At 49.0% G+C, this 15,159-nt stretch overlaps 2 protein-coding genes across 4 annotated transcripts in view; both read left to right on the top strand.

The window, feature by feature from the left end:
• Positions 1 to 9,556, top strand: part of CPEB1 (cytoplasmic polyadenylation element binding protein 1) — an 80,800-nt gene extending 71,244 nt beyond the window's left edge. For 2 of the 3 annotated variants that reach the window (XM_024766508.1, XM_024766506.1), the window contains exons 6-11: positions 203 to 292; positions 1,186 to 1,322; positions 4,482 to 4,680; positions 5,975 to 6,069; positions 6,674 to 6,754; positions 8,181 to 9,556. In XM_024766508.1, coding sequence (XP_024622276.1) covers positions 203 to 292; positions 1,186 to 1,322; positions 4,482 to 4,680; positions 5,975 to 6,069; positions 6,674 to 6,754; positions 8,181 to 8,291 — 713 coding nt within the window. In that variant the 3' untranslated portion in view covers positions 8,292 to 9,556. Of the gene's footprint in view, positions 1 to 202; positions 308 to 1,185; positions 1,323 to 4,481; positions 4,681 to 5,974; positions 6,070 to 6,673; positions 6,755 to 8,180 lie in introns of all 3 variants that reach the window. The other variant, XM_024766507.1, reaches the window with a different exon arrangement.
• A 1,950-nt stretch (positions 9,557 to 11,506) lies between these two features.
• On the top strand, positions 11,507 to 14,954 carry RPS17 (ribosomal protein S17). Its single transcript, XM_024766556.1, has 5 exons — positions 11,507 to 11,604; positions 11,891 to 12,042; positions 12,623 to 12,728; positions 13,204 to 13,269; positions 14,827 to 14,954. The coding sequence occupies exons 1-5, from the start codon at positions 11,602 to 11,604 to the stop codon at positions 14,905 to 14,907; spliced, it is 408 nt and encodes a 135-aa protein (XP_024622324.1). The 5' UTR covers positions 11,507 to 11,601; the 3' UTR covers positions 14,908 to 14,954.
• Positions 14,955 to 15,159: the final 205 nt, after the last annotated feature.

Genomic DNA, 15,159 nt, shown 5'->3' on the forward strand with positions numbered 1-15,159 from the left:
GGAGCAACTGTGAATGGGAAAGGTGCACTTCATAGACTCCTACAGTGCTTCTGTGTCTGTTGCGTACAGTTGTCACCTGAGACCCAAGGTCAATTCTCAGTTGTCTGTCAAGGAGGATGAGCCCAAGAGAATACCAGTGGCCCTGTGCCTTCCTCGGGAGGATGGTGTCTCCGTTTCTGTCATTCTTTTCATCTCTTTGCAGCTGGATTGGTTAACACCTTCCGTGTTTTTGGCTCTTTGAGTGTGGAGTGGCCTGGTAAGGATGGCAAGCACCCCCGGTGTCCTCCCAAAGGTAATATGCCTAAAGGTAATAAAGACATGGTAGGAGCTTTTTTTCCCTCCCTAGTATGTAATTGCACCTGAGGGACGCTGGGGTGTCACAGCTGCATGATGATAACGAGGTTTGGGCACTCCACAGCACAGAACTTTCAGCTCTCGGCACTCCTTCTCAACCTCACACATCCTTCTGTTTCTTCTGAGCCAATGTTCCATCTGTCCAAACTCACACTGCAGTTGGAGCTCCCTGTGAAACGGCCTTGTGCACTTCCCTCCACACCTGAACCCCAGCCGTTCCTGACCTCTCAAAATGAGGCGTTTGAAAAGCTTTCCTTTACTTGCCTTTCCTTCCCAGTTACGTTGTTGCCTGACCTAATTCTGAGCTCCCTTTGGAGTTAGCAGGAATGAGGACCAAGCATCTGATTTCTCACTGGTCTGAAATGAGATCCCTTCCCTGTAGAAAGGAGCAAGTGCTATTTTCACTCTGCCCCATCTTCACTGAAAGTGTTCCGATGAACTGAACCAGTGGTCTAACTAGGCTTTTAAAGGAATATCTCCATCCCCTGGCCCCGGACCTGTCATGGCTCCTGCCCCCAGGAAAGCCAGGCTTGCTGACCTGAACATGCTTTGTGTTGTGGGATAAAGATCTATGTGGTAATGATGGGATCCTCTGTCCTACTTTGCCAATCCCTTCCCTTACTAGGGTGGGAGATGGTGTGCTTCTCCCTCCGTTGGCCTGGTTGTCCAGCATAGCAAATGCTTCCATTCAACAAGACTTTCAGGAGTAGGACAAAAACGTGTCTCACCCATAAGGCACCTTTCTCGGAAGAAACTCCCTGCCGCAAAACCAAGGCTGAGGAGTAGCCACCTGAGGGATGTTAATGCAGTTTCTCCTTCCATTGGATATAGGGTATGTATATCTGGTCTTCGAACTAGAGAAGTCTGTCCGGGCCTTGCTTCAGGCTTGCTCTCATGACCCGCTGAGCCCAGATGGCCTGAGTGAATATTACTTCAAGATGTCCAGCCGGAGGATGCGCTGCAAGGAGGTGAGTTGGCACAGCGTCCTTTCTGGATCGGGTGATTGGCATATGAGGCAGTGGATTTCATGGGGTGGGTGGATACACAGGCTGCAGACAAGTATCCCTACTGAGGCAAGAGGGCTGCTCTTCTTGCCCCACGTTGAATACAACAGAACACTCTCAGCTGCATTAACCCCCCACCCCGCACCTTTGGGCCATAATGGTACGTATGTGCTTCTGCCCATGGAAATCAAACTGTCTCCCAGATCTCCTTCTATTCTAGCCAGTGCTTCTGTCCCAAACCTCTTGTCTTAGAAATGAAATTGAAATTAGCAGCTTTCTCTGCTTGGACTTAACTGAAAATCTACAGTTGTTTCTCCCTAGTCCTGCTCTCAGGATGTGCCTTCTCACCTCCTAATCTGTGGTGGGTAGACCCCTCTTTAGCCCACATCTATCCATGGATGACTTCTTCACTGCCATTCAGGGCTTTATTACTATCTAGTTTCCTCCATCTGGTTCTCTCTCCTTAGGCCGTCTCTGGTATCAACCTCAGCATCGTGAGTCTCTAGCATAGAGCCATCCTGCCTGGGAGCCTCATTGCATATTCTTGGACCCTATCTCAGGCTTACTAAGTCAGTTTGGGTGGAGTTTAAGAATCTCCACTTTAGGACTTCCCTGGTGGCGCAGTGGTTGAGAATCCGCCTGCCGATGGAGGGGACGCATTGGGGTTCGTGCCCCGGTCCGGGAAGATCCCACATGCCGCGGAGTGGCTGGGCCCGTGAGCCACGGCTGCTGAGCCTGTGCGTCCGGAGGCTGTGCTCCGCAACGAGAGAGGCCACAACAGTGAGAGGCCCGCATACCGCAATCTCCACTTTCACCAAGTTCCCCAGTGGTGCTAGTGGGTGGTGTTTGAGAACCACTTGTCAAAGGAACTTTTGAACTCAGGAATCAGTGTTATTTTTTAAAATTTGGTTCCAGAGTACATTACTTTTGTGATATTGGATGAGATATTTAATATCATGAAACTTCATTTCCTCATCTATAAAATGGAAAATTGAAATGCCTCTTTTAGTAAAAAGATTAACAGTTGCCAGGGGTTATGAGGGTAGAGGGGATGAATAGGCGAAGCACAGAGGATTTTGAGGATGGTGAAGATACTCTCTGTGATACTGTAATGGTAGATACATGCCATTATACATTTGCCCAAAACCCATAGAGCTACAGTGGTAAAACAGACCCCAAGTGTGAACCCTAATGTAAACCGTGGATTTTGGACAATACTGACGTGTCAGGGTAGGTTTCCTGATTGCAGCAGGTGTGCCGGTCCTGTGAGGGGTGTTGAGAGTGGGGGAGGCTGTTCGTGTATGGATGCGGGGGGGCGGTTATATAGGAACCCCACATTTTCAGCTCAGTTTTGCTGTGAACTGGAAGCTGCTCTAGAAAGTAAAGTCTACTAAAATCTGTAGGGTAATGGAGAAAATGCCTGTTTTATTGAGATAGTCACATTGGATTTAAAATAAATGATGCATGTCACAAAGCTGGCTCTTTGTTTTACGATGTTTCCTGGTGTTAGTTCACATTTTGTCCTCTGGCTGCGCACGGTGCCCACAGTTTCCCTGCCTTCTTTCTTGCTGTGTGGAGCTCATGTAGTTATCACAACTTATAATGCTCTGGGACTTAACAACATGCTCCTTCTTCCCTATCCCCTGCTTTCACAGTGAGAGGCTGCCATTGCAGCACCACAGGCCCTCACCCTCCTCAGTGCCCTGCAGACACCTTCCTGCTCCTAGTCCCTTGTCACCGCATCGCACAGTGTTTGAATAGCTTCCTTTGATGCATGGGCTGTAGGCAGCTCTGGTTCTCATATCTCTCTGACCCTCTATTTCCTTTGTGTTTCCCCCTCCACACCAGAGTAGTAGGTACTTGATTCCCCCCTCTCTTCTTCCCCATAGTCAGACAGGTTACTCACTTGTGTGGCTCTGCTCTTACCTTTAGACCAGACTCACCTCTCTAGTCTCATGTCCTACTTGAGCCCCACCTTCCTGTGGGCCCTTTCTTTGGCATGGCCTATAATTATAAACTCTTACTTTTAAGAAAGCTTGGAAAGCGTGGTGGCTGTTGAGATGTGAACCAAGATTGTGATACTTTCTCATGGTAATGGAAAAAGCAAGATGGGCTTTTGCATCTTCCAATGAAATTGGCTCCCCCTGGTAACTTCTCCCAGGCTCTCTCATCTCAAGCTTATCTAGGTCTAGAACCCATCAGACCTGATTCTTGTTTTCCCACCATGCCCAGGCAGTCTGAATTCTGCAGATTCTCCTGTTGAAGAATCTTCTTGATCTTGGCCTGTTCTTTGCCCAGTACCACCAGCCTTCTCCAGGTCTTCATCAGCTGTCCTGTGAACTACTGTTCTGCCTCCTTGCTGGTTTATGCCTCAGATCTCTTCCTGCTTTGAGACCTTTTTTTTTTTTTAAAAAAAAAAAAAAAAAATTTTCACAGATTAATCTTCCAAAAACACTTACTGATCATCTGTCAACTCACTTCATTCTGGAGCCTTCTGTCTGCTATGCCAGATTTTGTTCTAGGCTCAGGATTTGGAAGCAGAGGACATGGTCAATTCCTGCCCTAGTGTCACTCTGCTCTGCAGAACCTCAGTGTTCTCCTGTGTGTGACTTCTCACACTACCTCTCTCCAGTTACTCCCGCTGCTCCTGTCACAAGCCCTCTAGTGAGTACATGGGGCCAGTAACCACCTCATACAGATACCTTCAGCATCCCCACCCTCTGTCCTTCAAGCTCCTATCCTGTCATTCTCTATGAATCCTTCCTGTCCCAAGGACCCTAGACCATGCTGTCTGTTCATCAGTGTCCATGGTCCTTTGTTGGAACCACATGGTTGAAGGTTGTAACAGTGCTAGGTTCCTGGGTATGACAGTTTGGGACTATTTTGCTTACTCTTCAGAATGGGTAGACGACTACTCATCCATTTTTTTAAAAAACCATTTTGGACTCATGGACTCAGTAAAATTCAAGTCTAGTTGTGTTGGGGTGAGGGTGGCTTGCTGAGTACCTGTGTGCCTGGGACTGTATGGGGCTCAGCTTAGCATCTCCAGAGCGTGTGCCTCTCCATACGAGAGCCTTTTTCTGGCTCCCTACCAGGACTGATACACCTTTGGGTGGTTTTTAGGTACAAGTGATCCCCTGGGTCTTGGCCGACAGCAACTTTGTTCAGAGCCCATCTCAGAGACTTGACCCCAGCAGGACGGTATTTGTTGGTGCTCTGCACGGGATGCTCAATGCCGAGGCCCTGGCAGCCATTCTGAACGACCTATTTGGTGGTGTGGTGTATGCTGGGATTGACACAGATAAGCACAAGTATCCCATTGGTAAGTGTCCCACTTCTGTGTGGGAAAGCTGGGTGGCCCCTGGGATGTAGACCAAGATTGTGATACTTCCCTATGGGAGTGGAGGGGGAGACCTGACTCAGACCTGCAGATCAGCATATACCAGCAGTATAGCATCTTTTTCTAGATAAGCCACCAGTACTGACCCCTCTGTACCCATCCTTCTCCCACCACTTCCCTTGAAGGGGAGAAAAATTGATAGGAGGTGAAAATGAAACAGGAACTTTGGTTGGAAGCTCAGAGTTCACAGCCAAACCAGTCTGAGACAGACAACAGGTAATATTTCATTAAAAGGCCAGGACTTCCCTGAACTTGCTTGGTTTCCTTTGTTAAGAGGCCTTGAAAAGCGGCCTTGTCTAGGGTCAGAGACCACGTGAGGCTGAAGGAAGACTCTGGGTGACTCAGCCAACAGAGTATGGTCGTGGCCTATGCTGTCCTAGTGTAGGGGAGTCGGGGGGCCTAACCACTGGGTTTTGGTCAGCCCCACTGGGAAAGGAGGGCAGTTTCCCAGTCGTGGTAGAATAATCTTAGTGGTGGGGTTTGGAGGTGGAGCAGAGCCTCAGCTTCCTGATCAACACATGGCTAATCCACCTTCCCACATGCTTCGTCTGCCCACCCACACAGAATCTGGTCAGGAAGGAGCATCTTGTGCCTTTCAGTGCTGCACCGCAGATTGAGAACAGGGACTTCAGAGGCTGCAGGGGCAGAGGCGGCACTTGGCAGGATGAGGCTGCTTCCGGCTCCCCTGCTAGGCTCTGGAGTACCTCCAGGCCAGGAGGGCCTTGACTGCTGGGCCTGCCTTCAGAGAGGTGTTCTATCTGCATCTTGCTTTCCACTCTGAACCCTTGTAACCGTGCCTGTGCATCTGCTTACACGGAGGAGTCTCTTCCCTCCCCCTTGTGGTCAGCAAGTCCTCCCCCCATTCCTGAGGGGGTTGTGCCATCATGGTCTACAGCCACACCGTCTGATACAGTGCCACCAGCTAAATGTGACTCTTGAGTGCTTGAAGTGTGCCTAATGCCACATGTTGAAATGATAATATTTTGGATATATTGGGGTAAAGAAAATAAATTAAAATTAATTCCACTACATTTTTCTTCTTCATTCCACTACATTCATTAAATGCGGCTACTAGAAAACTTAAAATTACATAAGTAGCCCACATTATATTTCTATTGGACAGCACAGCACTGATCTAGGAACAGGGTTTCCTGAGCGTTGACAAGTGGCGTTTGGGAGAATTTGGCTGGAAGGTAAGTTTTCCTGTTTTTCCTAGGGTCTGGTCGCGTGACTTTCAATAACCAACGTAGTTACCTGAAAGCAGTCAGTGCTGCTTTTGTGGAGATCAAAACCACCAAGTTCACCAAGAAGGTGAGTGGGCTGGTCTGTACCCTCACTCTGGGCCATCCAAGAGGGGTTTGGGCCAGCCACTACCCAGGGCAGGCCTGAGACGGAAGCTGTCCCTGTGCTGGATATGCTTTGGGGAATGAGCCAAGCTTCTGAGGACACACTTGAGGTGAGGTTTGGGTTTGGGAGGGGCTTGGTCTTGGTCGACTCGGGGGGATGGGAGCTTGGGACTGTTGAGCCTCCTCAACATGTGGGGTGCCTTCCTGTGCTGTGTGATTTGGCCAGCTTTGCAAGGCAGCCTGACTTCTGTTCTCCAGCCTGACCTGCATTTTCGGATTGCTTACTTGTTGCTGGATGATAGAGTGCCATGGTCCGGTTTGCCGAGAAGCCTGGGCAGTAGTGTGTGTGGTTGCGCACACTTTGTAGAGCCAGCCCGGCAGCTTCTGCAGTTTGGGCACCTGCCATCAAGGATCTCTGTGCTCTCTGCCTATAGTTCTCTCTGGGCCCCCATTAAAACAGGAAACCCCCTGTATTCATGTGGATGGCCCGTGACATGCCCTTCTCTTCTGGCCCATTTGGCCTCCTGGTGAGAAGCAGCCACTTCACTATCCTGTTTCGCTTTGTGCAGGTTCAGATTGACCCCTACTTAGAAGATTCTCTGTGTCATATCTGCAGTTCTCAGCCTGGTCCTTTTTTCTGTCGCGATCAGGTGAGTCCCCTGGGCACTTGAGATGTTTATAAAATCCCTGCCTTCAGTTAAAGATTGTCATGTCTCATTTGTCACGTGGAATGTTGGAGTCCTCAGGTGCCTCGCGGTTGTCTTAAGAGCATAGAAGAGGCAGCAGTAATGTTTGCTGATGATCAGACCAGAGACACACTTGACCCAAAACTGCTGGGAAAGCTCGTTGAGTCTTGATACTTTGGCCTTCTCCTTGCCTGGGATGTTGGTTTTCAGTGTGGCACTATTGGTAATGGTGATTTTTGAGGATGATAGGAACCTGCTGGGCGTGGTCAGCAGTACTATGAGCCAGGCACTGTTGTTCTAAGTCTAAGGCCTTCTAGATTGATTTTCCGCTATGCATGGAAGCTTGCTTTTTTTACTTCTGAACCTCTGGACTGTTTTGATATTTGTACCTGGTTTGTACCCAGTTGTCAGAAGCAGGCAGAAAGCAGCATGGCAGTTTTTGTTGAGTGTTTCTGGGTGGTGGAGCACAGATCTGGATGTATTTGGGCAGTGCTTCTCATAGTCTAACGTATATACGCATCACCTAAGGATCTTGTGTAAATGCAGATTCTGATTTAGTAGGTTTGGAGTGTGGCCTGAGATGCCTTGGTTCTGACAAGTTTCCAAGTAGTGCCAGTGTTGCTGGCAACAAGACAAGTTTGGGACGTGTTCGAATACCAGCAGTGCATCCATACTTAGTTATTTTTGCAGCGGTGCTGTCAGTCAGGTTTGGAGTCTCTGGGTAGACAGTAGTTAAACTGAGGCTGCAAAATGAGGATATGAAGTAAGTTTGGGTTGCTGGGTAAAGCCGGAGAATAAGTGTATCTCTGAATAGCCTCTTCTAGCAGGCTTTTGTGTGTGTGTATCTTCCACAGATGATCCCCATTTTTAGATAATGGCTCAGAAGTTCAGTGGCTTGCCGGGGCTTACACAGCCAGCGGGAGTGTGGGCCTGGGACTGAGATAGTGCCCAGTGACCTCTCCTCACTTAGTGTGACGAGGGAGCCGTGCTGCCCGGCATTAGGATCTGGAGTCACTGTCTTTAAATGTTCTCCCATGTTAGCAGGCGTGTGCTACAGCTGCTCCATAGGAGGTGGGAAGGGCAGGGGACTGGAAGAGCAGCTGTGGTGCTAAGAGGAGATGAGGGAAGCTGGCACAGTCTCTACACAGTAGGAGCCCAGCATCCTGGATTAAGTCTGGGCACCCATAGAAACAGGCAGTGGATTTGCCATGGTTTGGTCAGGCCTCTGTTGGGGATGAGAGGGATCCCCAGGACCATCTCTTCTAACCCCACAGAGGCCATCAGGAATCCCCCACTTGCTCTTGGGCAGAGCAGGCAGCTCATGCAGCTGCCCCCCTGGCTGGTGCTGACACAGGCCTGGCTTCTCTCTGTTTTTCTCCGCTCCACCCAGGTGTGCTTCAAGTACTTCTGCCGGAGCTGCTGGCACTGGCGGCACAGCATGGAGGGCCTGCGCCATCACAGCCCCCTGATGCGGAACCAGAAGAACCGAGATTCCAGCTAGAGGAGCTGGCCTTGCCCAGTGGCCTGTGGCGCCTGAGGCTGGCAGGTCAGGCAGTAGCCTGCACTACCCTGCTGCCACTGGCCACCGGGGAGCTGGCTTCCCGAGGACAAGGGAAAATCGTAGTCACCTTTGCACTTGCTGAATCTGTCTTTGTTTCTGCACTAATTAATGCACAATGAGTTTTGTCGGATTTTGTTTTCAGGGGGTGTACCAGGGCAAGGACCCTTAGGCTCACCCTCCAAGCGACTCTGTAGTTTTCCCAGATTTTAGTTACTCATTTTGCCGATGAAAAAGCAAAAAAGAACTACGTGTCCAGAAGGTATTGACACGATGCCTACATCTAGGTTTATTTATTAAAAGCGCTTTTTTACATTCCTTGCAATACTGATGGTGATGATGTGCAGGTCTCATTGGTTTCATTCTTGCAGTTGCCATACAGTGCCTTTCCATTTATTTAACCCCCACCTGAACGGCATAAACTGAGTGTTCAGCTGGTGTTTTTTACTGTAAACAACAAGGAGACTTTGCTCTTCATTTAAACCAAAATCATATTTCATATTTTACGCTCGAGGGTTTTTACCGGTTCCTTTTTACACTCCTTAAAACAGTTTTTAAGTCGTTTGGAACAAGAGATTTTTTTTTCTTTCCTGGCAGCTTTTAACATTATAGCAAATTTGTGTCTGGGGACTGCTGGTCACTGTTTCTCACAGTTGCAAATCAAGGCATTTGCAACCAAGAAAAAAAAATTTTTTTGGATTTGAAACTGGACCGGATAAACGGTGTTTGAGTGGCTGCTGTATATAGTTTTAAATGGTTTATTGCACCTTCTTAAGTTGCACTTACTTGGGGGGGGAGGGTTGATAGAAGTTTTTAATCACAAAGTCACAGGACTTTTTTCTTTTGTAACTGAGCTAAAAAGGGCTGCTTTTTGGTGGGGGCAGATGAAGGCTCACAGGAGCCCTTTCTCTCAGAGGGGACAAGTACCCTTCCCTTATTTCTTTCATTTGAGAAATGTATGAAGCAACAGTTGCAGTTGACTGAAATGCTACTGGAATTTGAAAACTTGACTTTTTCTTTTCTTTCTTTTTTTTTTTTTTTAAAAAAAACGACTTGCCCCTCTTTGGGAAGCTGTGTGCCAAAGAACCAGTGTCATAACCCCCCCTCCTCCCTCCTGCTGAGCTGACGTTGCATTGTTGCATATCCCAGCTACTCTGTGGGTTTTGTGAAGCTGTGTGTGAAGTCTCTACCTCATTGTAGTATATGCAGGCAAGACTGCACTCTCCTACAGATGTGTGGAGTAAGCTGTGGTGTAGTTTTTTTGGCACATAATAAACACGTTGCAGCAGAGTTCTGGTTTTGTCTCTGTGTCTGAGCTGTGGGAAAAAGGGGGCAGTGGGACACCAAGATTCCAGAGTAAAAACCCACATTTCCTTGGATCTTCTGTGATGAGATTCCAGCCCAGGTTGATAGTGGGGCCATGTGGGGACTTGCCCCGTAAGTCCTTCTTGGTCACTTCCGTGGTCAAATGCACCTCGGAGGTGCCTCTCTAGTAAGTGGGTACCTCTAGTCTAGGTATGTAAAAAGCCCTCACAAGTAAACTTCTTGGGGTTCCTCTTTTCATAATCCTAGACTCAGCTTGGAGGAACTGGAGGCATAGCTCCCCAGAGGTCGGCACGAGCCACTTGTTCTCAGCTTCTCCTGTAAGCCTCAGAGCTGATTCTTCTTCTTGGGAGGCTTCCTATCTCTTGGAGTCAGCTATGCTGACCCAGTTCTTTACTGAGTGGGAGTAAATTTTTGCTGTTCTTCAGACTATCATCTGGACTCTTTCTCACAGGCGGGATGCCAGGATTTTTGAAAGGGTCTGCTGATGATTGTTTCAGGTAGGTTGTTCCTGGGCCCAGCTGCTGGAGTGATCTTTGGAAGATTCCATTTTAGTCTGCGGTGGAGGGAGCCCTGCACACTGAAGCATCCGTTCCGTGAGAGGTGCAAGAAGTCACTATCTTAGGGGGTGGGGAGTCCCTTCAGCCAAGAATGAGAGGCCTCATCTTTCCCTTGAGGCCTGACTGGCAGCAGCATAGTTTGAAGTGTGCAGGTAAAGTAAACTGCATCTCTCTTGAAGGAGAGTCTGACTCTTCCTTTTGGTGTCCTGGTCTGTCCTGTCCTATCCTATTCAGAGAGTCATCTCTTCTCCCCTTTGGTCCCTCTTTTGTCCAGGTGCTCCTTTCAGGGCAAGGGCTTCCTGTCCTTCAGCCTTCCATTCTCAGTCAGTTCAGAGACTGACTGGACTGTCCAAGGTGACCAGGAGTTGAGTTGGGGGATGAAGCACAGCCTGGTGCCCCTTAACTCATCCAAACTGGGCAGCCCAGTCTTTCTTTAAGTCAGGCGGGGACTTGGAACCCACTTAAGCGAAGTTGGAGATAAGGAGCAGGGCACCCCCGAGGCTAATGAGGCCACCAGGGGTAGCCTGTGCTGGTGGCCTCAGAAGGACCTGGTTTGTGGATGGGTGCAGCAGGAACAGCCTTATGACGGTGGTGGTTGGAGAGAGTGCCTCAGCTGGGAGCGCTACAGGTGAACTGGGCCCTTCACTTAAACATTTGAGAACTTGCTTTGTGCTGGGCACTGTTCAAGGCAAATACTGCCATGGAACTCATCCCTAGCTGAGAAAATTGAGACAAGTCACTGTGACGTGCTAAGAAATACTAGAGCAACTTTAAAAGGATAGCAATGCTAAAAAAAATAAAAGGATAATAGCAGTGTTACTTTGTATAAATTGGAGGGAAAGTTCCTCTGATAAGGTGACGTTTGAGCAAAGACTCGGAAGAAGTGAGATAATTCTTTCCCAGTTGTACCTGTGTCTCCACCAGGCTAGACACAAGTCTGTGACCCATGGATTGGGTGGGGATCCTGTGCACGGCGCCATCCCCTACTTCCTCACTTCTCCGCGCTCCCGCCTTCCTGATGGCTCTTAAGCCTTCATCCCTCTCCGCATCATGTGTGGGAGAGATGCGCCGCCGCTCTTAGTCTAGGGCACTTAATGGGCGACCTAACCACTGAAGAAGGGTGTAGAGAAACCTGCGTAAGACCACCCAAGTTGGGGCGGGGCGGGGCGGGGCGGGTCAGCCACTCGCTACGCCCACTGGATGGCGATTGGCCATACTTCCGTTCCATTCCGCCCCGCCCCTCTAGGGGTCGCTGTGCTGCGCTTACAGTCGGCTCAGCGCATTTCAGACTAGGCGGAAGCGGCTTTCTGGCCTGCGCTTTATAGGCCTCTCGTGCTTCCTGTTTCCTCTTTTACCAAGGACCCGCCGACATGGTAGGTGTTTTTGTTTCCAAGCTGGTACCCCCCGCAATCGTCCTCCATCCGCCGCTTTGCGCGGCCCCCAGCCCACGAGGAGGGGCGCAGTACCCTGTGAGGCCGAAGCCTCCGTGGGCCGCTGGCTTCCGCGTTGACCCCGCGCTCCAGCACTGCCCGGCCGGCCTTCTCCCCCTCCTGGGCTCAGACCCAACCCACGAACCCCGCTCCGGTCAGGGCGTGACGCCGTGCTGTTCCCCGGAGGGGGTTCCTGAGTCGCGAGTGACCCTGTGTTCTCCACTTGCAGGGCCGCGTTCGCACCAAAACCGTGAAGAAGGCGGCCCGGGTCATCATTGAGAAGTATTACACGCGCCTGGGCAACGACTTTCACACCAACAAGCGCGTGTGCGAGGAGATCGCCATCATTCCCAGCAAGAAGCTCCGCAACAAGATCGCAGGGTGAGTTCAGCCGGCGCTCGGCCTCCAAGGCCTGCTGGGAGTCGGAGAGTCGTGGCCCCGCGGGTGGGTCGTGGGAGCTGGGTTAGCACTAGTCTCCCGCTGCTCCGAGAAGAGCGCTGGAGGTGTGCCTTTGCCGGGTTTCTTGGTGGGGTTGTCTTATGTTCGCGTTGTATTTGGCGGTTTGACTGGCGGTGGCGCTTGGACGAGGTTTAGCCACAGTCGACCTCTGGAAGACTAACGTTAAGTAAGGGCATACGTGATTTCATGCTAACTTATGTAAATTGGAATTCGAAGTAAAGGAAATGAAGGTTGGGAGGAGGGGTCGTGAAGGTTTGTTGGGAGTACTTGATAGCTTTGAAAGCGAATTCGAATAGAGAGGATGTGCGACACCAAAGGGACAGGCATGCCTAGGTAAGTGGAGCTGCATGTGGAGGTTTTGTGTATGTAGGAGGTTCAGAGTCAGGGCCCCCAAGGTGAATCCTCTCCCTTCTCACTGCGGGAAGAGAACTAAAATACACATCCAGACGTTCTGGGTACCAGTGGGAGCCAATGTGTGTTCTTGGGCATCTGTTCTTTGTAGCTATGTCACACATCTGATGAAGCGGATTCAGAGAGGCCCAGTGAGAGGTATCTCCATCAAGCTGCAGGAGGAGGAGAGAGAGAGGAGAGATAATTACGTGCCTGAGGTAAACTTTCTGGGTCTTATTCTGGACCTCTTGTTCATCCTGAAAGATAAAGCAGGTTCCTGAGAACCGTTTCAGGTACCTGGTTTTCAAAGCGACCGTGGCTGAGTCTTCACATACCCTTTGACCAGCTGTAGGTGCCTATAATTTACTTGCCTGTATGTTAGGTTCTGTTCTGCCCTGTTGGGATCATGTAAGTCCATTCTGTTTTATACATGAGAGCCTTTTAATGATGTTTGTTTGGTGACTTAATGTCTTCTGGTGTGATTATTTGCCCTGGCATAGTATTTCTGCAGTATAAACCCAGTCTTAAGGTTTTCTAAATACTGGATTCGTGGGATCCTACTGTATCCTCTCTATGCCACCCATCCCCGTCCCCCACCCCCTTTTTTTGTTCCTCATTTAAGAATCTTAGAGAAAAGGCAGGGAAGGTGAGAGAGAACTCATTGCTATTTGGGGCCTGCCTTGTTCCTTATAGGTCTCAGCCCTGGATCAGGAAATCATTGAAGTAGATCCTGACACTAAGGAAATGCTGAAGCTCTTGGTAAGTGTTTGCTGATTTCCTAAAGTAGGGCTTCCCTGGTCACCATCCATCAGTAGCTTTCTACTATGGGTAATACTTCTAGGTAACACTTACTGAGTCTTTAAAATATATCACGTAATCTCAGTGTTTCTTTCTGTATGGCGTTTCCCTTTTCCTCAGTATGTCCCATGAGGCACATCCTGTTATTTACATTTTATAGATGATGAAATGGTAACTTCAAGGCTAGTAGGTGGCAGGGATGGGAAGCCATCCACCCTTCTAACCACTAACCTAGACTGCTTCCAAAGTGGGTTTAGCTAGTTATTGAAGGTTCAGTTTGCTCTCCACACGAGGATAACTCCCAAATCCAGTGGCTGTTCTTCCAGGACTTCCAGAACACCCCTTCTCTCAGTTCCTTCTGTTCTCTTCTCGATTTTGTGGCTGGCTTCTCACATTTACCCCCTTGGTTCCATCCTTAGTTCTCTTTTCAGTCTGCCTCCTTACTTCTGTATCTGTATGCTAATCACTCAATGAGCTGTGGTCTCATTTCCAGTTGCTAACTGGGCACTACTTGGGTAGTTCAGCTATCTTCAATACAATCTGATAAGTGTCTCTTCTGTGACATATCTTAGTACTTTAGTAGTTTGGTGAAAGCATGAGCTTCAAAGTCCAGGAGGCAGTTGGTGATTTAGAGCAACTTTATTTTTCCTTTTTATGATCATGAAACGTCTAAGATGTTCAGAAAGATAATGAATAGAGTGAACACCCATATACTACCACCTGGTCTCAGAAAAACATAACCAGTACAGCTAACGCCTGCTACAGATCATTTTGTCCTGAAATACTACTCTGGAATGCATATTTTTAATTTCAGCTGTAAAATTGGTTTTTGAGGATAAAATGAGGAATTAAATTCTGGTTATATGGTGGGCCCTTGGGTTCTTTTTTTTTTTTAAACATCTTTATTGGAGTACAATTGCTTTATAGTAGTGTGTTAGTTTCTATTTATAACAAAGTGAATCAGCTATACACATGCTCTTGGGTTCTTTGCACTTAGATTGAGCCACCTTAAAGGCAGGCCCTGACCTTGTCCTACCACTATTCTACCCAGGCCCTTCACAAATGTCGATTGCATAAGTGATGCCTCCTACCTGAGGGCTGGTCTTGGAAATGAAGTGGCACTGTATATGCCTTAGAGTAGTGATTCTCAAAGGGACAGATTTTGCACCCCACAGGGAACATTTGGTAATATCTGGAGACATTTTTGGTTGTCACAATTGGGGGATACTAGCAGACATTAGTGGATAGAGTCCAGGAATGCTGTCAAACGTCTTAAAGTGCACAGGACAGCTCCTTCATGGCTGACTGTGGAGGATCCTTCAGATTGCAGGTAGACTCCCTACAGAGTTTATTGCTCTGGGGTGGGGAGGAGAAGGCTCTCTTGGTTTTCTGCAGGGTCCCACCAGTCTGACCCCAAGGTTGTGGAGGCTGACAGAAGCATAGCCTAATGGTGGTGCCGGGGCTCTGGACACAGATCTCACCAGTACAGCCACACTAAGCCCCTTTTTATTGTTCCAGGACTTTGGCAGTCTGTCCAACCTGCAGGTCACTCAGCCTACAGTTGGGATGAATTTCAAAACACCACGTGGAGCCGTTTGAATCTTTCTGCTGTGCTGTAATATTTTCAATAAACCTCGGACAACAACTGTGCCTGTGTCATCTGTGGGGTTGGGTGCCAGTGGAGCTAAGGGCAGGAATTCTTTCTCAAGGGAGAAGTATCCTGAAGAAGAGCGGTCTGCAGTGTGACGCATCTGTAAGTGGCCTGTGGGCAGCGCCCATACAGATTACGGATGTATTAGGAGGCCTGAGCTTGGACACCTGCATCACTTCTTTGGTTGCCAGCTCTACTCT

This window comes from Neophocaena asiaeorientalis, unplaced genomic scaffold (assembly GCF_003031525.2).
Source record: "Neophocaena asiaeorientalis asiaeorientalis breed wild unplaced genomic scaffold, Neophocaena_asiaeorientalis_V1.1 scaffold346, whole genome shotgun sequence".
NCBI classification, from domain to species: domain Eukaryota; kingdom Metazoa; phylum Chordata; class Mammalia; order Artiodactyla; family Phocoenidae; genus Neophocaena; species Neophocaena asiaeorientalis.

Excerpts from the sequence above, each read along its gene's own strand:
- RPS17 (XM_024766556.1), top strand. Across the intron at positions 12,043-12,622 it reads CTCCGCAACAAGATCGCAGG|CTATGTCACACATCTGATGA; the intron begins GTGAGTTCAGCC and ends TGTTCTTTGTAG. Across the intron at positions 12,729-13,203 it reads GAGATAATTACGTGCCTGAG|GTCTCAGCCCTGGATCAGGA; the intron begins GTAAACTTTCTG and ends TGTTCCTTATAG.